At 47.5% G+C, this 19,182-nt stretch overlaps 1 protein-coding gene across 2 annotated transcripts in view; it reads left to right on the forward strand.

Annotated features, from left to right (window-relative positions):
* METTL16 (methyltransferase 16, RNA N6-adenosine) overlaps positions 1-15,166 on the forward strand; it is a 48,163-nt gene extending 32,997 nt beyond the window's left edge. The window contains exons 7-11 of one of the 2 annotated variants that reach the window (XM_078611997.1): positions 5,519-5,588; positions 8,171-8,212; positions 11,874-11,963; positions 12,540-12,728; positions 13,084-15,166. In XM_078611997.1, coding sequence (XP_078468123.1) covers positions 5,519-5,588; positions 8,171-8,212; positions 11,874-11,963; positions 12,540-12,728; positions 13,084-13,779 — 1,087 coding nt within the window. In that variant the 3' untranslated portion in view covers positions 13,780-15,166. The remainder of the gene's footprint in view (positions 1-5,518; positions 5,589-8,170; positions 8,213-11,873; positions 11,964-12,539; positions 12,729-13,083) is intronic. The other variant, XM_078611998.1, reaches the window with a different exon arrangement.
* The last annotated feature ends 4,016 nt before the right edge of the window (positions 15,167-19,182 follow it).

Raw genomic sequence — 19,182 nt, forward strand, 5'->3', positions numbered from 1 at the left:
TCCCCCTTGGCCGCCCAGCTTTTGTTAATTGATTAATGTTGGCTCCCTTCCTTAGCCCTCCTTGGTAATGCATAGAAGGTTCAGTATCCATGTATCTTAGAGTATTCAGACCCAAGCCTAGGTCAGACATGGCCTGTTGGTGCTTAATTCACACCCTATAGATCTTGCTTTGTTGAGCTGTCTGAAGGGCAACCAATTTTAAGGTACAGCCATTCACCCTCCACACCGAAATTTATGCTCCGTAGTATACGGCACACAAAGAGCACGCCACAAAGGCCTGAAGCGGCACAGCAGTGTGAAAAGATGCACGCTCGGAATGGCTTCAAGAGACCATTAGGAGGAACACATATAGGACAAACAAGAACCTGACACATTGTAACCACGATTCAAAAAATAAATAAATGCATAAAAACAATAATGAATGTAGGGCGGGTGAGGCTGCCACGGGGGCAGGTCTTGGGCGACTGAACGGGTCAGTGCAGCGGGACCTGTAGAATGCGTGCAAAGCCCCCTTTTTTGTTTTACTGTTCTCTACTCCGCCGGTGGGAAGTCTTAACTCCGGATGATTTCACAAGCGCTTGCAGAATGCCGCCTGCACTCGGCAATACGGGAAATTACGTCCTTTTTTTTTCATTTAAAGCGGGGGTTTGTTTTTCTCTGCACCTACGGGGGAGTAAAGTGCCACTTTAGGCATTAGTTGTGTGCCCGCGTCTTCCGTGCCCGGTTCGCATAAATTGAAAGATGGCTTTCCGTGGAGTGCTCATTAATTTTCAAGTCCTACGACTGTCCACATATATTGCTCTTATCAACCAGATTTGTAACTGTATTACCGTTACGATTAATAATACATTACACAGCGCACACATTAACAACAACAGAATCTCAACGCATTCATTATTAACACTGCCTTGTATCGTAAAAATGTCTATTATTTTAGCTTAATCTGAAGAAAGGCCACTGGCCTACAATGTTAGCCTATTAAATGCATTACCGTTCCATTCGGGCAGCGATGTTCGGGACAAATGTGGCGTGCTTTGTGCGTGTTCGTGCGTGTTCGTGCATCGCCGCCGACAGCAGGTGAGACTTGGGCCGCGTGGTCGTTCTCCCCCTCGCAGCAGCGACGGCTTCCAGGTCTCATTTCCAGGCGTGGAAATCGAAACTTGGTGAACAGCAACTGCGGCCGCCCCCCTCCCCCCCCATCACGCCCACTGGGCGATATCATGTGCTTGCCCATCTCGAGGGCTGCTGCAGCAGGCGTCTGGTTAAAGTAATGAATTCATTTTTTCCTGATTTGAAGCTTTCATGACTGCAGGAATCCATTTGGTTATTTGGGTAAAGTCACGTAGGTAGAAATAAAATTAATTCAATCACGACGTTTCGGGCGCAACACAAGCGTCCGTCATCAGGTGGGACAACCACAGCAATAAACAATTGCTGAAGAGGGCGAAAGGGCTGCTGTGACAAGAGGCTATATAGGTAAGAGAGGGGGGGGAGGAGCCAGGGAGGAGAGACAGAGAGGGGGGTGTGGGGTAGGGAACTAATTTTTTGCTTAAGGTAATCGAATAAAAAATATACTTAATTGCATATTGCTTGGATTAATAAACAGACCATATATCACCACGTATCACGAGCCACCGTGTCACACCGGGTGTGCACTTGGTTGAGTTAACCGCAGCCTGGAGGCAGCGTACCCAGTGGCCTCATATTTTTTAAATAGTTGCCGATTTAACTGATCAATAATTTTCGCATTTGCTCATCTCCAAACTTGAGATCTCTTCTCTGCATAGTTATGCACTTGCACCACTTGGACCAGACATTGCGTACAGATAACCTGCTAAATAAAGCCTGCTAACACGTCGGCTTTCGCGACCTCGATTATCCGCAAGAGGTTTTTGGGTTAGATCACGTGAATATAAATGTGTCGTTAAACCTGTCACCACCCGATACAGCCAGTGTAGTAAGGTTTGTCACGTAAACAAAACCTGCCAATTCGTGACTAGTTCAGCACACCCGGCGTGTTAGAGGGTAAACCCACAACATCTACAATTCGAGTACAGTGACGTTTCGCCCGTAATTGCAACCGGTATCAGGCGACAGCCAGAGTTGTCGGAGAAATCCTCCTTCAGCCAAATCCTCACGAGGTCAGCTCGCATCTAGAAGAGTGTGCCCATGCTGCACACGGATATGCTTTTCTCTTTCCATCGCTGATTTTTGCATCAAAGGAAAACGTCAAAAGGCGTGGAATCCTGACTTTCACTAATAGTCAAAATCACGATTGGTTACACGTGCTCACGTGACTGTATTCCTCGCATTCCCGCGCTGGCCGCTCCTGTTAAACGGATATGCGTAAGCGCAGCCGTTAAATGAGCTTCTTTTTTGCGGTCTGCAACCCAGTGTGATCTGTGTGACAGCCACGTGTGCCACACGTCCGCTGCTCTGCCATTGCTACTGTGCAAGAAGGAAAAACGATTCTGGATTCAAATTAAAAGACATATTTGTGCCGGGTATTTTATTTGAGGGCACAGCCACAGGGCAAGGAAGTCTTGAGTGCACGCATATAAGTGGTATAAACCCCCTAGACATGCGCGCATGTTTTCAATGGCATTCTTTTTACAAAAAATACATTAACATTTCAACGTCACTTTTTTCCCAAGCAAAGATGATCAAACAAAAAAGTAATACAAAAAGAAAATCGGAAACCCTTTTTTTCTTTCGTGAGTGTTGGCGAATGCCTCAAGCTTCACTTTGATAGGCACACTTATAATTGAGAAATCGTAAAAGTTCCAACCGAATGTGGAGCCACGGAAGCACCTCGGGCAGCTTTTAAAGTGACGGTATTCTTGTTAAGGAGAGCCGGGGCGCGCTCATCATGTCGGTGCCAGGGAATTAAATTGGCAGATGGACAACGAATTCTGCACGGCGTTCCGACATGCTTCATCCGCTGATGGGAGCCGTTGCATTTGCGGGAAATATTTGCCTTTGTCACTTGGTAGGTACCTTTGTGCGTGTGTGCCCCGGTCAAGTACGCCGGTACACTGCGTCGGGTTTGTACAAATAGCAGTTGATGCATTTTTGGCCGTTGTGAAGGCGTTTGAGAACACATTTTTGAAAAATACGTTTTGCCTATGAATCCACGGTAGACAAAAACCGAGGACGGTGTGCTGCCGAGTTCCGAGAGTACGAATCTGGTCAATGAAAATACCTCCAGCTCCTGTTCGCCAATAAGAAAGTTGCGTTTTGTTCAGAAAACACGTCCAACCCTGGCAGACGATGACACGGGATCTGCTTGCATTGCAACAGCGCCGGGGTAAATCCGCTCCAAATTTTCTCTGGCAGCTGTGGGAATTGCACCCCAGGACTCTGTACCAGCAGCCTTCCCGTTGAGCACGCCACCACGCTGCAAACCTGCCCAGCCAAACTTTGTCGGGTCAATCGACAAAGCGGCGTGGCGTGGCGTGGGGTCAGGGCTGTTGAGATGTGTTTTTTTTTAAGGGATTAACGCGGTGGCCATTATAAAGCGCCAAAGGCGGGAAGCTTTTAATTAAAGAAATAAAATAATAAAAGAGACGGACGCAGCTGTGACGGCTGACGCGGCACAGCGGGGCTGTGGCTGGTGACCGGATTATGCAGACGGCGTCTGGAGGAGCCCTCCCCACCACCGCCCCCCCCCCACCTTCTAGACGGTTGCCCCCCCCACCACTACCCACTCCCCCGTCGCGTCAATCCGCAGGCTCTCCTCGGCATCGCACGCTGCCGCCCGCTCCCACCGCCACCCGGCCCCGTTCCCCCCCACCGGCACCGCACGGGCGACGTGAAATAATCTTGCCGTGGATTTCCTCGTTGCATTCTTCGCGACGTGTTTACGCGGCGGCGGCAGCAGCACGGCCGGGTGTAAGCAGTCGAGTGCCTTGGGAGGACTGCCCCCGTACCCTCGGGTTAATTGCCTCTTTCTTGCGCTTGTTTAAGTTATCTCATTTTATAATTGGCAGCTTGCATAGTCCATTGTCCGTTAATAACAAATATTAGGTTTTTTTTTATCTTGCGCCCTTTACACCGGAGCGTCTCGCAGCGCTTTATTCACAAATTGAGAGTCCGAATTGTTTTTTTTGGGGGGGCCCACTGCATTTCTGCTAAAATTCGGCGGAGAAATGGCCAAATTGGTGCTTGACGACACTGACTCTGTCGTTTTATCGCTTATAAATTTCAACAAAAAACGCCCTTTGTTTTTTTTGCCCCACACACGATTTAGATCCTCCAATGTTTATTGTTTTCCCCCCCTACCTGCTGAGTGTCATTTTCAGTGTCTTTTATACGCAGCAGGGTCACTGCCCCCCCTCCCCCTTAACTAAAGAGCCTGCCAAAAGGCCACAGAATCGTGTGGTTTGCCACACCATACCGCCCACCCCTCCTATCCCCCCGCGTATCTCACTCTGCCACTTACCGTTGTGTGCAGAACGCGACACTTGCCCGCGCTCAATGTTTCTACCCCTGACGCCGCTATGCCGCTGACTAACGCGGGAAGCACATTCTCAGCCATGCATAGCTGCGGATGTTGTCGGCCGTGCTAGAAAGCGTACACTTATAAGAGGGGGGAAAACATTCGCAAGTCAGAGACGTTGCGTTGGCCGCGAAGACAAGTAAAGTGGGTTTCGGCAGAACAAGTCGTTAAGACGGGATGACGGCGAGTGATCGAGGCTAACAAAGGAGTGACGGCGAAAGGCGCAAACTCGCCCCAAAGGGGATGTCCACCGCAGAGGTGGAGCAATGAAATCGGCTCATGTGCAGCAGCTGATGCTACTTCAGCTTGATGGTTTAGGTGCGATACATTGATGAACACCACCATCATTGTCATCATCAGAGATGCTCTACCCACTGCTGGATGAAGGCCCTCGCCATGCCGACGGCATCACCCTCTTGGTCCTGCGATGCCACAATCCATCTCACTCGTGCACACGAGCTGATGGGCATCCTCTTGGGCTCGTTCTTTCCATTGGCTGTAATTCAATCGCCAGTTTCATCCATCGGCCAGCATATCCCTTCCAGCAATGTTCCCTGCCCAGGCCCATTTACTCACCTTAACCATAAATGTCTCTTAATTTGCATTTGTTCTCCGATTCACGTACACCTATTTCTGCGTCTCGGTATAATTGGAAGCTTCCTTGGACGCTTCAGCTTTTAATCCATCTCATTTGTCGGTGTCCACGTTCCTGGTCGGTACGCTATCGCGAGTGCTCCGAACAGCGTGGGGAGGACTCTGTAAGCGAAGCAGTTCAATTGAGCAGGGCATGAATCTGCCCAACATAGACGGCTCCCTGCTGGCAGAGTGCACTGTCGCGTCCGTGTGGAACCGCGGGCGCTGCACGTGAGAGCCAGGCGAGGTGTCCCCAGCGCGATGTGCGAATTACGCCAGCGGTCTTTGTGCATTTGTTGGAGGTGTCGCGCGTGTCGGGTGAAATGTGCGGCCAGCAACCCCGCTGATTTTTAGAGTGCACTCTCCTGTCTCTCTCTTTTATCCCAGGTGGTACACGTGCATGCTGGGTAAAAAGTGCAGTCTGGCACCGTTGAAGGAGGAGCTACGGAGATGCGGGGTGAGTGTTAAATTTTTTTTTGCAAAATAACAAGTGTTGTCTTCATTCGTTAAGCACCTCATTTGCATCGCCTATTTGCGGTCCGCGCTCCGGCGGTTGCATTACCGCGTTGTTGTCTTCACGCTACTGCCCAAAGACGGAGGTGCTCGATCGAGTCATCGCTCTGCCGCTTGTCTCTCACATTTTACGCGTTTGCGAACTCTTCACAGATTTTACCTTTGCCGAGCTCTGGCATTGCAATCGCGCACAATTTTAAAAAACACGCGTATAATTGATCGGCATTTCATCCAGCAGCGCGGTCAAACGACGCTTAGTATTTTCCTTAAACGCTCGGTAGGTTACCATCGCTGGATGCAACCGCAAGTATTGCACACAACACATGGCACAGACTCACCCCTCCTTACTTTACCTGCCCGTGCTCTCATTATTATTCCAAGTTGAATTGAGCATTACAGACCCAATGTGTCACGCAACATATTTGATAATTGCCGCGCACGACGGAACGCGCCGCTCTTGTTCTTCGGGCCGTACTCCCTAAGAGCAAAATCAATTCGTACATAAAGTATAGATTTGGCGACCAGGGCCGTGTCATTGTTGGGGTGGGGAGGGGCGAGGGGAGGGGCGAGGGGAGTGCAGGTAAGGGCAGAGGCAGCTGCACTTCGATAGGAGCCTGCTGAGGGATATGAGAAATCAAACTGTGACCACCAGCTGCTCTGCACCCTTTTAGAAGTCTCTTCATGTCCTTTATTCAATCGCCCCATTCCACTTCATCATAACCATTGGCCGTGATCCACCTACTGTTGGATGAAGGCCTCCCTGATCTTGTGATACAATGGTGCGTCCAGTTCTTGCACTATCATTGCATTGAGGATGTCCCCACAGGGTTGTATATTCCCCTCCCCTTTGGCCGCCAATCCCATCTTTTGGTATCGACCAACGGCAATCGTCCTTTCTCGCCATGTGTCCTGCCCAAGCCCGTGCACTTTTTTTGCATATCAATCAATCAAGTCTTTCTATTGCACTATTTCGTGCAAAGGATGCCATTCAAAGTGCTGTAAAGATTAAATAAAAAACATTGTTAATAGGCCTGCGATCCATGTGTTCGTCTTTGTCGTGTTGTGCAGTTGCAAGGCTGCACCTCTCCGTAGTTCATTGGGCGCTTTTGGCACCAGGAGCTCTGACTCAAGTGCACCATCAGGAACTGATTTCTCTTCGCCGGAAAAAGCAATGTTAGGCCTGGGATGCGTGAATTATTTTGGAATAGAGATCCGCATTTTGCAGGACTGTGAGGTATTGCGATGGCTCTCGGGAGCCATCGTGTACAGCAGTCGATCGATCTTGGCTGATGATGTGGTGAAAGAGATGTGCGGAACATTCCTTCACTAAATTTAAGCTTCTTGGTTCTTTCGGTAAAGTCACGTAGAAGGGAAGTTATAAAATAATAAAAATAAAACATAATAAAATAATTCTCACGACGTTTCGGCCACAACGCAAGCAGCCGTCCTCAGGTGAAACCAGGTCTGTCGAGGCGACAGCGTATATATATGCTCCAAGCACGTGTGCTGTTTCATTCAGACGCTGTCGCCTCGACAGACCTGGTTTCACCTGAGGACGGCTGCTTGCGTTGTGGCCGAAACGTCGTGAGAATTATTTTATTATGTTTTATTTTTATTATTTTATTACTTCCCTTCTACGTGACTTTACCGAAATAACCAAGAAGATGAATCCCTGCAGTCACGAAAGCTTTAAATCGAAATTTAAATTTAAGCTTCCATCTCTGTGATGCGTTACGCTTGCATCTTCCTCTCCAAGGGCTCACATTTATCAATTGCCAATCTACCGTTTTGCTTCTATCGTGTCCCCAGTTGCTTGCTTGTGACATCTGTAATCGTGCACGTATTGCATTCTCTGATTGCTCTTGCTATTTATCCTTTTGATATTGTGTGCTTTCACCTAATTTGTTCTCTGCTTCTTAACCTTTCCCTCACTTTCAATGGCCTTTCTAGTACTGTGCTCGTAATTGAATCGATGAAAGTGGGCATACCCATTTTGTCTCGTTGTTCCTCTTGGCATTTTCGTGTTTTGCTTACCCACATGTAGACACGTGGTTTTCAGTCCACTGCTGGATGAGGCCCTGCCCATTCTGCGTGTGATTATTTTGGGGGTTTGTTTGACTTTACTTCTTTCTAGATTTGAAGCTTTCGTGACTGCAAGGATTCATACCTTTTAGTTCTTTCCGTAAAGTCACTTGATACAGATATTTTGCTGTGACAGTTTCACCTGAAGATGGAAGCTTGTGTTGCCTCCGAAACGTCATGATTTTATTGTTTTTATTTTTAATTAATTTTAATTTCACTTTTTTACCTACATGACTTTACTGAAAGAACTAAGAGTATGACTTTACTTCACCACGCTGGTTCGTGCTGGCTGGTGAAGGTGGGCAACATAGACACAATAGCATAGAAACACGGTACAGCGCTGGATTTTGCTGCATTGTCACCTGCTGCCTTACAGCGTAGCCCGGCAAGCCCTACTACAATCTGTGCGTGGTGTTCCCCCCCCCCCATCCAAGCACGATCCAGGCTCTCAACCCTGCTGGGCTTCCGCGGTCTGATGGGATTTTGGTGCGTTCCGGCTGATTTCGTCGTAGTCGGTCGAAAGTTGGCTACTTCCTCACCTTGATTTTTTGAAGTTGCATACCATTCACTTTATTTTATTCACTATATTTTATTTTTATTATTATTCTATCTACGTGACTTTACCGAAAGAACCAAAGAATTTGAATTTGCCTATGATAAGCTTCTACCTCTCTGGCTAATGCTGCAGTGCATCTTGTATCGTGCCAGACTGAAACGTCTCTCGCAGCTGAGGTTTGGCTGTTTAGTTTTCTCACGCGACATAAGCTCTAGGTATTTGTGATTTTTTTCTCTGCTTTTTTTCCTTCCTTCTATCAAAATCTGATTTTAAATACGGATGTTGTCGGTGTTCGAGAAACCTTTCTTAAATCGGCCTTGCTCGTGAACACATTTAAAATAAGGCTATTAAGAAATTGATGTGGAATTCTATTCAAGGGTGCAAAAAACAGCACAATCCTTTCTTCAAACCTGGCAGTGTGCGTGAAGTGTTACGATTGCGGTGTCATTGCAGCCGTCTTGTCAAATTGGCTCTGTGAATAGTTAATCTAAGGCAAAGTTATCACAATCAGTTTTAACGCGGCCTTTGATTGCTCTGGTTACAAGTCTCTGCATGCGCTATTTGATGGCCTCTGTGTGAGTATTTTCAAGGTTGCTCGTGTCCTCATCCGAGTTGAAGCCAATTCCCAGCCCCCGTAGCCTGGAATGGGTTTTTTGCAGGATTTTTGAAGGTTAGGCATATCTTATAGCACTCACCACATGGTTTATATCATTGTATGCCAGTGTATAGGCTAAATTCAGAGTAATGTATTCATTCATTACATTACCTGCATTCCTAAATGCTTGGCAATGCTGTGGACACCTTTAACGAAGCTTGCGGGACATCCCTCTGTGTACAATTCCACAACCAATTTCACCACTTTGAGATTTATTCATTTCATTATTGAATAATTACTATTTACATAGTTTTCTATACAACTCGGCCGAAGATGGAAGCAAAATTGAGCCATTTTTGGAAGGACTGGATCAACCAGGTAAAGTGTTAACTGTTGTGTTAGCCGACTCTCTGAGTTGCATTACATTTCTACATTTTGTTAAGTTTTATATCTTAGCCTCCTTGTCACATTTCTTTTCTGTCTTTCACCAAAGCCCTCTTTGAATTGTATCCCCACCCTCTCGCCCCTTTGCGGCCTCCCCCCCCCTCTATATAATGCCTCGTCACAGAGGCATGTTTCTCTCTTTCACCTGCGGACGATCGCTTGTTGTTGCGATCGAAACGTCGTGATCTATTATTTATGACTTTACCGAAAGAACCTAAGAGTATGAATTCCTGCAGTCACGAAAGCTTCTAATCAAGATAAATAATTAACGCTACGGTTACCACGACTACATTTAATAAAATTCCCGACTTTTTCATAATTCTAGACACCCTTAATGAAGCCAGTGGGAGATTCCTCTGTGCAAAATTGCCATAACGGCCACACAAAGAAAAACTTGACAGCACACGCAATATCCTTGACACTGTTACTCCAGTCTGTAGCCATGCCATGTTGACCGGCTTCGATTGCGATGGGAATTTTACCCCAGTTGTGATTTTGGTTTATAAAAGTGGCGAACAGCACCGATGGCCAGACGACTCACAGGCGCACGGAGGCAGAGTGACAAAATCAATAATGGGGGATGCAGCGATAAGGCAGCTCTCTCTCTCTCTGCCGTGTCGTCAAACTCGGGGATATTTCAAAATCTGTTGTTAGGTGGCTGGGCCCCACAAGCGGTTCGCTTTGTAGCCTTTTAGTGCGTGAATGGCTGTCAGTGTGGTAGCAAGGCATGCATCGGCTGATGCATCTTCTGGTCATCTCGGTCAGCCAACCCCTCGCACCTGGGTCTGACCCGTGACCTCTTCAGCGAGCCTTCGACACTTCACGTGGCCTCAAAGTGCACACAGCCTGGCACAAGCGCCGTAGTGATGTCACCGCCACGTAGTGACGAATGGCAGTTGTTGTAAGGCATGTACCGGTTTGACCCCCCTCTCCAGCGGCGATTCAATGAATTGTCATAATTTAAGGGTCATTTGTATTCTCACATGAACTCTTTTGTTCGTACAATCTTCTTTTTTTATTGCTCCCTTAGTCTAATTGTAACATCGTACAATTTAGTTAATTGATGCTTGTATCGTTAGTGTAATAATCAGTTTTAATCGACAAATTAATAAATCGTGAACCAGTAGAAGTCGACGCCTAATCAAGTGGCAGTGTACATTTGCACGCACTGCACTCGCGAAAATTAGGCCCAAGTATTTAATTGTCGTGTGTGTTTGTTTCATTTTCATATTTTCACTCGAAGGTTGTTGTTGGTTTCAATCGATTCGTCAAATCCTTTGCGGCGGGTGAGAACGGCCACCATCACAACATGTCTTTTTAGCAGGGAGGATCTGGTGAAAAACGTGGTGTGGTGGGGGGGGGGCGATAGGGTGGTGGGAGCTTTACGTGCACATTGTGCTGATATTTGCACGTAGGAGATTTTGCTTAAATAATTACCGACGGGGGTTCGCCAGTCCCATACGTTGCCCCTGGTGAGGAAGCGAATGCACGCCCGCAGGCGCACTTTGTATGGATTCTCTGCGCAGGCAAACCCCATTTGAGAGCTGGCTGTGCTACGATACTGGCACGACAAAAGGTGCGTTCACTAAGAACACCTCCCAAAAGTGAATCTTCTCTTAATCATTGCACGTGTGTGTGGCCACGGTTAACGTCAGAGGAAAGCAATATCTGAACTGATTTTTGGGGCCTTTTCTCGGTTCACTTTGCTTTAAATGCGTACCTGGTCCAGGATTTTCCCCAACAGTTTGTGAGAGGCTAAATGGGGGGGGGGGGGTCGTTTTATGTGTGCATCCTTAACAGATGTTTTTGTGTTAGATGGCATGAATATGAATGTGGTGTTAAACCCGCCACCACCCGACCAAAAGCCAATTAGTAAGGTCCGTCACGTAAACAAAACATGCCAGTACTACTATTAGTAGTACTAGTAAATAATTGGCTTGTTTTGTTTACATACTAGCAGTACTAGTAACCAATTGGCATGTTTTTTTTACGCGACAAACCTTACTTATTGGCTGTCAGGTGGTGGCGCGTTTAACGACACATTTACATTTTCGCGATCTAACCCAAAAACTTCTATCATGGATAATATTGGCCGTGAAAGCCTAAGTGTTAAACTTGTGTGGATGTTTGTGTGTTTGTGTGTGCATGCATGTTTGTGTGTGTGTGTGCGTGCGGTAGTGTAGCGGTTAGCGCGCTGCGCTATGAACCTGGCGACCCGGGTTCGATTCCCGCTCATGGCAAACACCAATGACGATTATCTGAACCGGTCCTGGGCCTCCTCTAGGTCGACTCAGCCTTAAATGAGTACCTGGTGCGGTGTGTAAACATTGCCACTGGGGAGACAAAGGCGGTCGGGCGTGGTGCTGGCCACCCACCCCCTCGTTCGTATACCGTTCCGGCCTTCATAGGTGCTTCCTAACAGCACTTGCCCCTACAGTCTGTTAAGGCTATATGGGGGATCTTTATCTTTGTGTGCGTGCATGTTTTTGTGTGTAATTGTGTGCATGTGTTTTTTGTTGCGCGTGTCATGTTTGTGTGTTTTGTTTGGGCAGGTGCCACGAATAACCACCACCACGTTCTGCCAAGGTCGCACTATGCGCTGGGCCCTCGCCTGGAGCTTCCACCACAACCTCGCCGTGCCGGTCAGAGCCCCTTCCCCCTCCGTGTTCCCACCTGCTCCTCCTCCTCCCCCTTCTAAGTTGTCTTGTGGTTGTTGTTGTTTGACTTGCATCCCACTGGGATTTTTGCACACAGCGTTGGTGTACGGTGTTTTTTCTGCAATATTTTTGCTGTCTTTTCTTGGATTTTCTGTTTGCACTTAGTCACATATTCACTTTAAGATGTTTTTTGTTCATGTTTTTGTTTTTTGTTTGTTGCGGTTGCACCCGATTCAAGAGCTGAATGGCTCACAGGGCTATACCTAATAAATGAACTTGAACCCCTCACTCAAGCTTTGTTTTGTTCTCTCTTTGGTTTGAGAACATTCGCTAGGGCAGGAAACCCCGGTGTTGAACAAGTAGAGGATCTCTTTGCTCACGTTTCAGCTGTAATTTTTTGCGTGTGGATTTTGACCTGTTCTCTCTCCGTTTCGACTTGCTGCGAAAGCACGGCGGTTTGCGAAGGCGCGTCGGCGTCGTCGACGTCGTTCCGTGTGACCCCGTGGTGACGAAGCCGGGGTTTAATCGTGGCTCCGTGCTGCTGTCCCCCCCCCTGCACAGTCGCCCCCTGTCAAGCGGCGGAAGCTGGACAATCAGAAAAAGCCGATCACGTTCTTCGTTGCCGCCGCCGGCGCCGCCGCCGCCGCCGCCTGCGACACGGGGGAGCAGCTGCCCGCTCGCGACGTGCCGCGCCCCAGTCCGGTGGAGCGAGTCGCCGTGCATCTTGAGACGCTCCTCGCCGAGTTGAAGGTAGCGTCGTTCGCCGTGTGTTGAACCTGCGGGTTTTTTTGTTGTTTTGTCGTCGGCGAACGTATTAGTAGTATTCATCCTTTTTGGCGTATTTCTTGGGCTCGTCGTGATGTCCACAAATCACTAATGTGCAGCATACATGTTCAGACAGCTGCTGGATTTTTAACCCTCTAATTTGTTTGATATTGGCTCTATAGTTGGTTTACTGCCCACTTCGAATATCCAGTACCCTAAAAGAGAGTTTAAAAGTGATTGCAGCAATGGATCTTTAATTTGAACAATATTAATTTCATTTTAAACGATTCACACGGTGATATTTGAAATCTGGTAAAGAAAATGCTTCCGTTGTGCTCAGGTGCAACACAGGCGTGTGCCGTGCAGGACGGGTGAAGTCAGCCTCATGCTCACGGCTCCAGAGAACACGTGGATCCACTTGCGTCGCAAACGCCGGCAATCGCTGCAGACCACCGATGCGCCGGAGCTCCTCGAGAGCTGCTCCACGCAGGCCCCGACACTCAAACAAGACGGCCACTCGCCTGCAAAACACAGCAGTTCCGACGAATCTGATCCAACAGCTCCCTCGTCAACACCGCCGCCGCCGCCGCCACCGCCACAACTGTCGTCGGCTCAGCAGCCAGACCAGGACGAGCAGAGCAGCGGTCAGGGGTCCTCAAGGGATGATGGGATGGAGCCGCACAAGAATGGGAAATGCACGGCTGCTTGCAAGCTCACGGAGGCCAACGAACCAAGGGAAGGAGGGCGCGTCGCCGCAAGTGGCGACGCGGCGGATTTGTGCGTCGGCGGAAGTGGGCAGCCGCTCGCGAAGGAGCCGCAGGGAACGACGCCGGGTGGATTCGTGCTCAAATGCCAGGTGGTTGTGCGGGATGAGTGCAGGATGACGCCTGCGGGCGGCGGTGGCGGCCATGGCCGTAGTGGCGACGTGGCGGTTGATATGTACTGGATAGACGGGCAACATCGTGAACTGCTTAACCAGCTGTCGTGCACTCTTCGCAACAAAATGCTCCGGCTAGGAGGGCAGCAGGCATTGTAAGGTGGCCTGCAACACCATCTCCACGTGTGGACTGTCCACCACCACCCATTATCATCCGTTAACCCCCCCCCCCCCACACACCCCTGCTCTCGACATGAAGCAAGCTATATACCAGCATTTTTGCACGGGTCCCATTATGGGTAAAGTATTTGAAGTCATTCTCTTTGTAGGAGCCTTCAAGACATAATTTTGCAGCATGATTTCAAAAGAAATTGAAGCAAAACACGAATTATAATCTACTGAAACAATTTTAATAGTGAAGTTAATGCTGGTGATGAAAGTTAATATTTTAGTTAATCGGCTGTAATAAATGACACATTCCCCAAAGCTAAAAGTTAATTTTTTTAAAAAGAGGCATGTTGGAGCTTGTCATGTATGGAGGCAGAGAGTGTCCGTACCTTGGCAAAAATATTAGTACAGACGGCCGATAGTTTTTTTTCCGTCACTTTCCTATCCATGCACATTGAATCTAAACGCACACAGGCATCGCATCCACCTGTCTGTCGGTGACCTGCAGGTCATCCTTACAGTGAAACAAAATGTCAGAAAAGAAACATGCTAGACTGGACAGCATGTTTGTGTGCCATGCCATGTGTGTGCCATGTTGGGGTAGTGTAGTGGCTTGTGTCCTCACTATTGTAGGGCCAGTTTTCATGCATTCGGACGATGCAGTTTATTTTGCCTGTTAATGTCTGTAGATGACAGCATCTGCTTGGACGGTGGATGTTTCGAGACTTAATTTGCAATTTTAATTCACAATTGGCGAAGCGATGTCAAATCCTACGTCAAAAAAGATGTTTTACTTGCAAATACACCTCAACAAATTATCATCTTCCCTTAACAACTGTAGTTGCCAAAGGGTGCCGTGGTTTTTTCACAAGTGGTAATTCTCCGTTTGCATCTCACTTGTCGAATTTTAAAAAAATTCTGGTGTTGTCGGAATGTAGTTAGAGGAGGAGGAGGAGGAAGAGGGGGCATTTACTTCAAGGACTAGAGTAAGCGGGGAGTCTCCTTATCAAGGTGAAGGCTCAGGAAAGGATTTGAGACGTCTCGCACACGGTCCAGGCGTGAAGCCGCTTAACGCCAAAGCTCGAGGAGATTGCATCAAGCAAAGTCCGCAGCCTCTTCGATGCCGCGGTTAATATTTCTGATGTAAGGCTCAAGCCCAGGAAACACGAGAGACCACTTTGTCTTGTCCAACCAAATATCAAATTGGCTTCAGGCATCAGAACAAGATGACGACCTCCCTTTTGTCGGAATGCGTTTTGTTTATTCTGATGATCACCAGACCTTCCTGGCTCGTTGTGTGAAGTGTATCGACAGCTTGGGTTGAATGAGACTTTTTTTTTCTTGTGAACTTAAAATAATAAAACCAATATCATCGGAACTAGGCCTTCACAACAAAAGGGATCATTGTTAAGACAAATAATTCATGTACTTACCCTTGTTAAGGCATTGTTCTTTTGATGACAATGCAGTTGCACATTCCAGACATGGGCCTTGAAACCCGACGCCATGCTTGACTTGGTTACCCAATGTGACAGATCACGCAGGTAAAGGAACCTACATTATTATTGGCTGCATTGACCCGACATCTATTCTAATATTTGCCACCTGCCTGATGTCTCTTGGTCCTTAGTTTTAAATTGCGAAGTGGCCTCATGTCCCCGAGAGAGGCCAATTGCCCCCACGGTCAGTCACCCTGATGGCCTCGCCTACTGCCACTCGGCATTTGATTCGTGTGAGGTTTTTTTTTTCGTGGCAGAGTGAGTGGTGGCTTGGCCACATTTAGCTTTGCGTTTCTATGAAGCCAGTGTTCGAACAAACAAAAATGTTAAACCGTTTGTTACGCGACTTTTACAAAATGTTAATTATGCTTCGTTTATTCATACAGTGGTCACCGACAAGCACTGATCATCGCCTTTTATAACACCATTCCAGTGCCGGGCACTTAAAGAATTTCGCCAATGCAGGGGGGGGGGGGTGGAGTCCCTCGTCTATAAAGACCAATTAAGTTGATATTAAATGCGCATTTTGTACGTCGTGCTAGGCATCACCGCCCCCACACTCTCCCCCTGGCACATCTCTGCTCCATGCCCCCACCAGGGCAATCCACACGCACGCACCAATACCACCAGCCGCCATTCGCTGTTAAGTGACGGTGACGTCACCACGGCGCCTGTGCCAGGCCGGGTGCACTTTGAGACCACGTGACGTGTCGAAGGCTCGCTGACAGGAGGAGGTCACGGGACAGACCCAGGTGCCATGGGTTGACCGACTGAGATGACCAGAAGATGCATCAGCCGTACCCCCCTACTGTGCCAGCTTTTGCTGCATTTTAGCCGCCCGGCGCTCCGCTCCTTGTGAGCGTCGCTCCTCTGCCCTCAGTTGTTGCTGCTGGAGGTTGCTGGAGGGCGACTGCCTCCCAACCGCTCAACAGCGTCCTTCACGAGCCTCCTCCACACACAAACTGATCACCACCCGCACGAGCCCCCCACGGCACAACCCTCAAAGCATCGCCGCCTCCACCGCTGTCTCTCTCCCACCTAAAACGTCCCCGTCCCCCCCGTGTGTGGTGTGGGGGGATCCGACCTTGCTTGTTGTTGGTTTTCCATTGACGCTTTTACCCCTCGCGTTCCGCCCCCCCCACCACCGAACCTCGTCCGATCTTACGCTTTTACCCCTTTTAAATTAGATGCAAATGTAAGCATGCATTGGCTAAGATTCCCGAGTTCTGGCCACTGAAATGGTGTCTTCATTGATGGGGGAGTGTGTATCGTCAAGTGACCATTACGCATGCAAGATTGAAAATCAACTTTTATTTGTTATTAATGCTTTTGCTACGGACGTATTTAGAATGTGAATGTTCAGTCAAGCAGACATCCGTTTTACTGTTATGACTGAATTTAGCATTTGGTCTATTGAGTGTTCAACGTTCATTATGATCTGTTACCTCTTGAAAATGTGTTTTTTTTTTTTTAGCAGAAACAGTGACGGGTGCGCGACCCTGCACTCAAACACGTTCGCCGTGTGTCTGCTCATCAAAGGCAATCTCTACCCCCAGGATGTGTCAGTGGGAGAGTGTGGTGTTGGGGCTAGAGGGCTACCTGCTGCTGCTGAGAGTGGGTTGTCAACTCTCAGCCTTTCACCCAGAGCCAAGCCCGCTCATGATTATCAAAACTATCATTGGACGTGTCACACACGCACACGCACGTGTGTCACACACGCACACGTGTCTGTGTGTGTCTTGGCTTGCGCACTCCGGACACGATGCAGTATTTTTACGTTGGTGGTGCACGAGGACTGTGGTCTCAAAATCCTGGCATTGTTATCATCGGGTGAAACTTTAACACACTTTAAAAACGTTTTATGCACCATTACTAAAACGTGATTTTGTATTTACGCTCGTTTTTTGGGGGGGTTTAGCCGAATGCTAATGCAGTGGCGTCAACGGCAAATTACCCACGATGCATCGGTGTCCGTCTCACCGCTCACCAAGTTGCATGTGTCGACGCTTCTTTTGACGTTAAAACGTGACGAGTGAAACGAGAACAACGGATTGTGAGCAAGAGATTCCCCCGCCACCCCCGAATGCTGCGCGAACAGCCCTCGCCATATCGCTCATCCCCGTCGAGGAAAGTTCATTGTCGTTCAGATGCTCGGTTGTCACACACTACGTTAACTACTCTTTGGTTTTTTGCGGTAAAGTCACGTAGGTAAATTTCGATTTAAAGCAGGGATTCATCTTCTTGGTTCTTTCGGTAAAGTCACGTAGAAGGGAAATAATAAAATAATAAAAATAAAACATAATAAAATAATTCTCACGACGTTTCGGCCACAACGCAAGCAGCCGTCCTCTACGTGACTTCACGTAGGTAAAACAATAAAATAAAATAAATGAAAACAACTAAATTAAATCACGACGTTTCGGAGGCAACACAAGCCTCCCTCATCAGGTTTTTTTTTACACCTGATGGAGGCTTGTTGCCTCCGAAACGTCGCGATTTAATTTTGTTTCCATTTATTTTATTAATTGTTTTACCTACGTGACTTTACCGAAACAACCAAAGAGTAGGAATCCCTGCAGTCACGAAAGCTTCAAATCTAGAACTACGTTAACTCCTCGCTGCCGCAGTGTTCTTGTTACCGTTCCCGAGTGCTTCCTATTTTTTTTGTATTAATTGTTGTGGTTCGGTGGTCGTGTTTTTAAACGAGTCGGGGCCTGCCTCTGTGCGAGTCCTTACAGTCAGGTTGTTACACTGCAGTAGAGGCCGACCGAAAGTAAAAAATTAACTTTCGGCCGAAACCGAAAGTTAAAAATTGACTTTCGGCCGAAACCGAAAGTTAAAAAATGACTTTTGGCTGAAAACCGAAAGTTAAAAATTGACTTTCGGCCGAAACCGAAAGTTAAAAACTGACTTTTGGCTGAAAACCGAAAGTTAAAAATTGACTTTCGGCCGAAACTGAAAGTTAAAAACTGACTTTTGGCTGAAAACCGAAAGTTAAAAATTGACTTTCGGCCGAAACCGAAAGTTAAAAACTGACTTTTGGCTGAAAACCGAAAGTTAAAAATTGACTTTCGGCCGAAACCGAAAGTTAAAAACTGACTTTTGGCTGAAAACCGAAAGTTAAAAATTGACTTTCGGCCGAAACCGAAAGTTAAAAACTGACTTTTGGCTGAAAACCGAAAGTTAAAAATTGACTTTCGGCCGAAACCGAAAGTTAAAAAATGACTTTTGGCTGAAAACCGAAAGTTAAAAATTGACTTTCGGCCGAAACCGAAAGTTAAAAACTGACTTTTGGCTGAAAACCGAAAGTTAAAAATTGACTTTCGGCCGAAACCGAAAGTTAAAAAATGACTTTTGGCTGAAAACCGAAAGTTCAAAATTGACTTTCGGCCGAAACCGAAACTATGCCGAAATAGGCCATTTTCCAACTTTCGAAACCGAAAACCGAATTTCAGTCGGCCCCACTACACTGCAGGTTGCACCCTTGGCAGGTTCAGAACTTCAGCTGGGTTGTGTGTGTGTCCCCAAATATTTGTTCATTGCCTGTACAGACAATAGTTTCATTAACGTGGCATTGCTTATATGTCTAAATATATAGTATATATTTTGTTCATGTACGTATTTTATCATCGTATATAATGTATACCAACCACTGACCATTGTCACAGCAAACTCCTCTCCCCGCCTCTCCACTCCTGGTCAGGAGGTATTGAACGAGGCTTTTGGAGGCGCCTTACTTTAAAGATCTCGACACATTCGACAAGAAACACTGTGACCTTGAGAAGGGAAAAAAACCTCATTACACGTGGCGTTTCTGGCAAATGGCTCTTCATTGCTTTTGAGCAATCGGCCCTAGCAAAGAAAGGAACGGCCACTGCCTAAAACGACATTTGGA

The sequence above is a fragment of the Lampetra planeri genome, chromosome 37 (assembly GCF_965212315.1).
Source record: "Lampetra planeri chromosome 37, kcLamPlan1.2.h2, whole genome shotgun sequence".
NCBI lineage: Eukaryota > Metazoa > Chordata > Hyperoartia > Petromyzontiformes > Petromyzontidae > Lampetra > Lampetra planeri.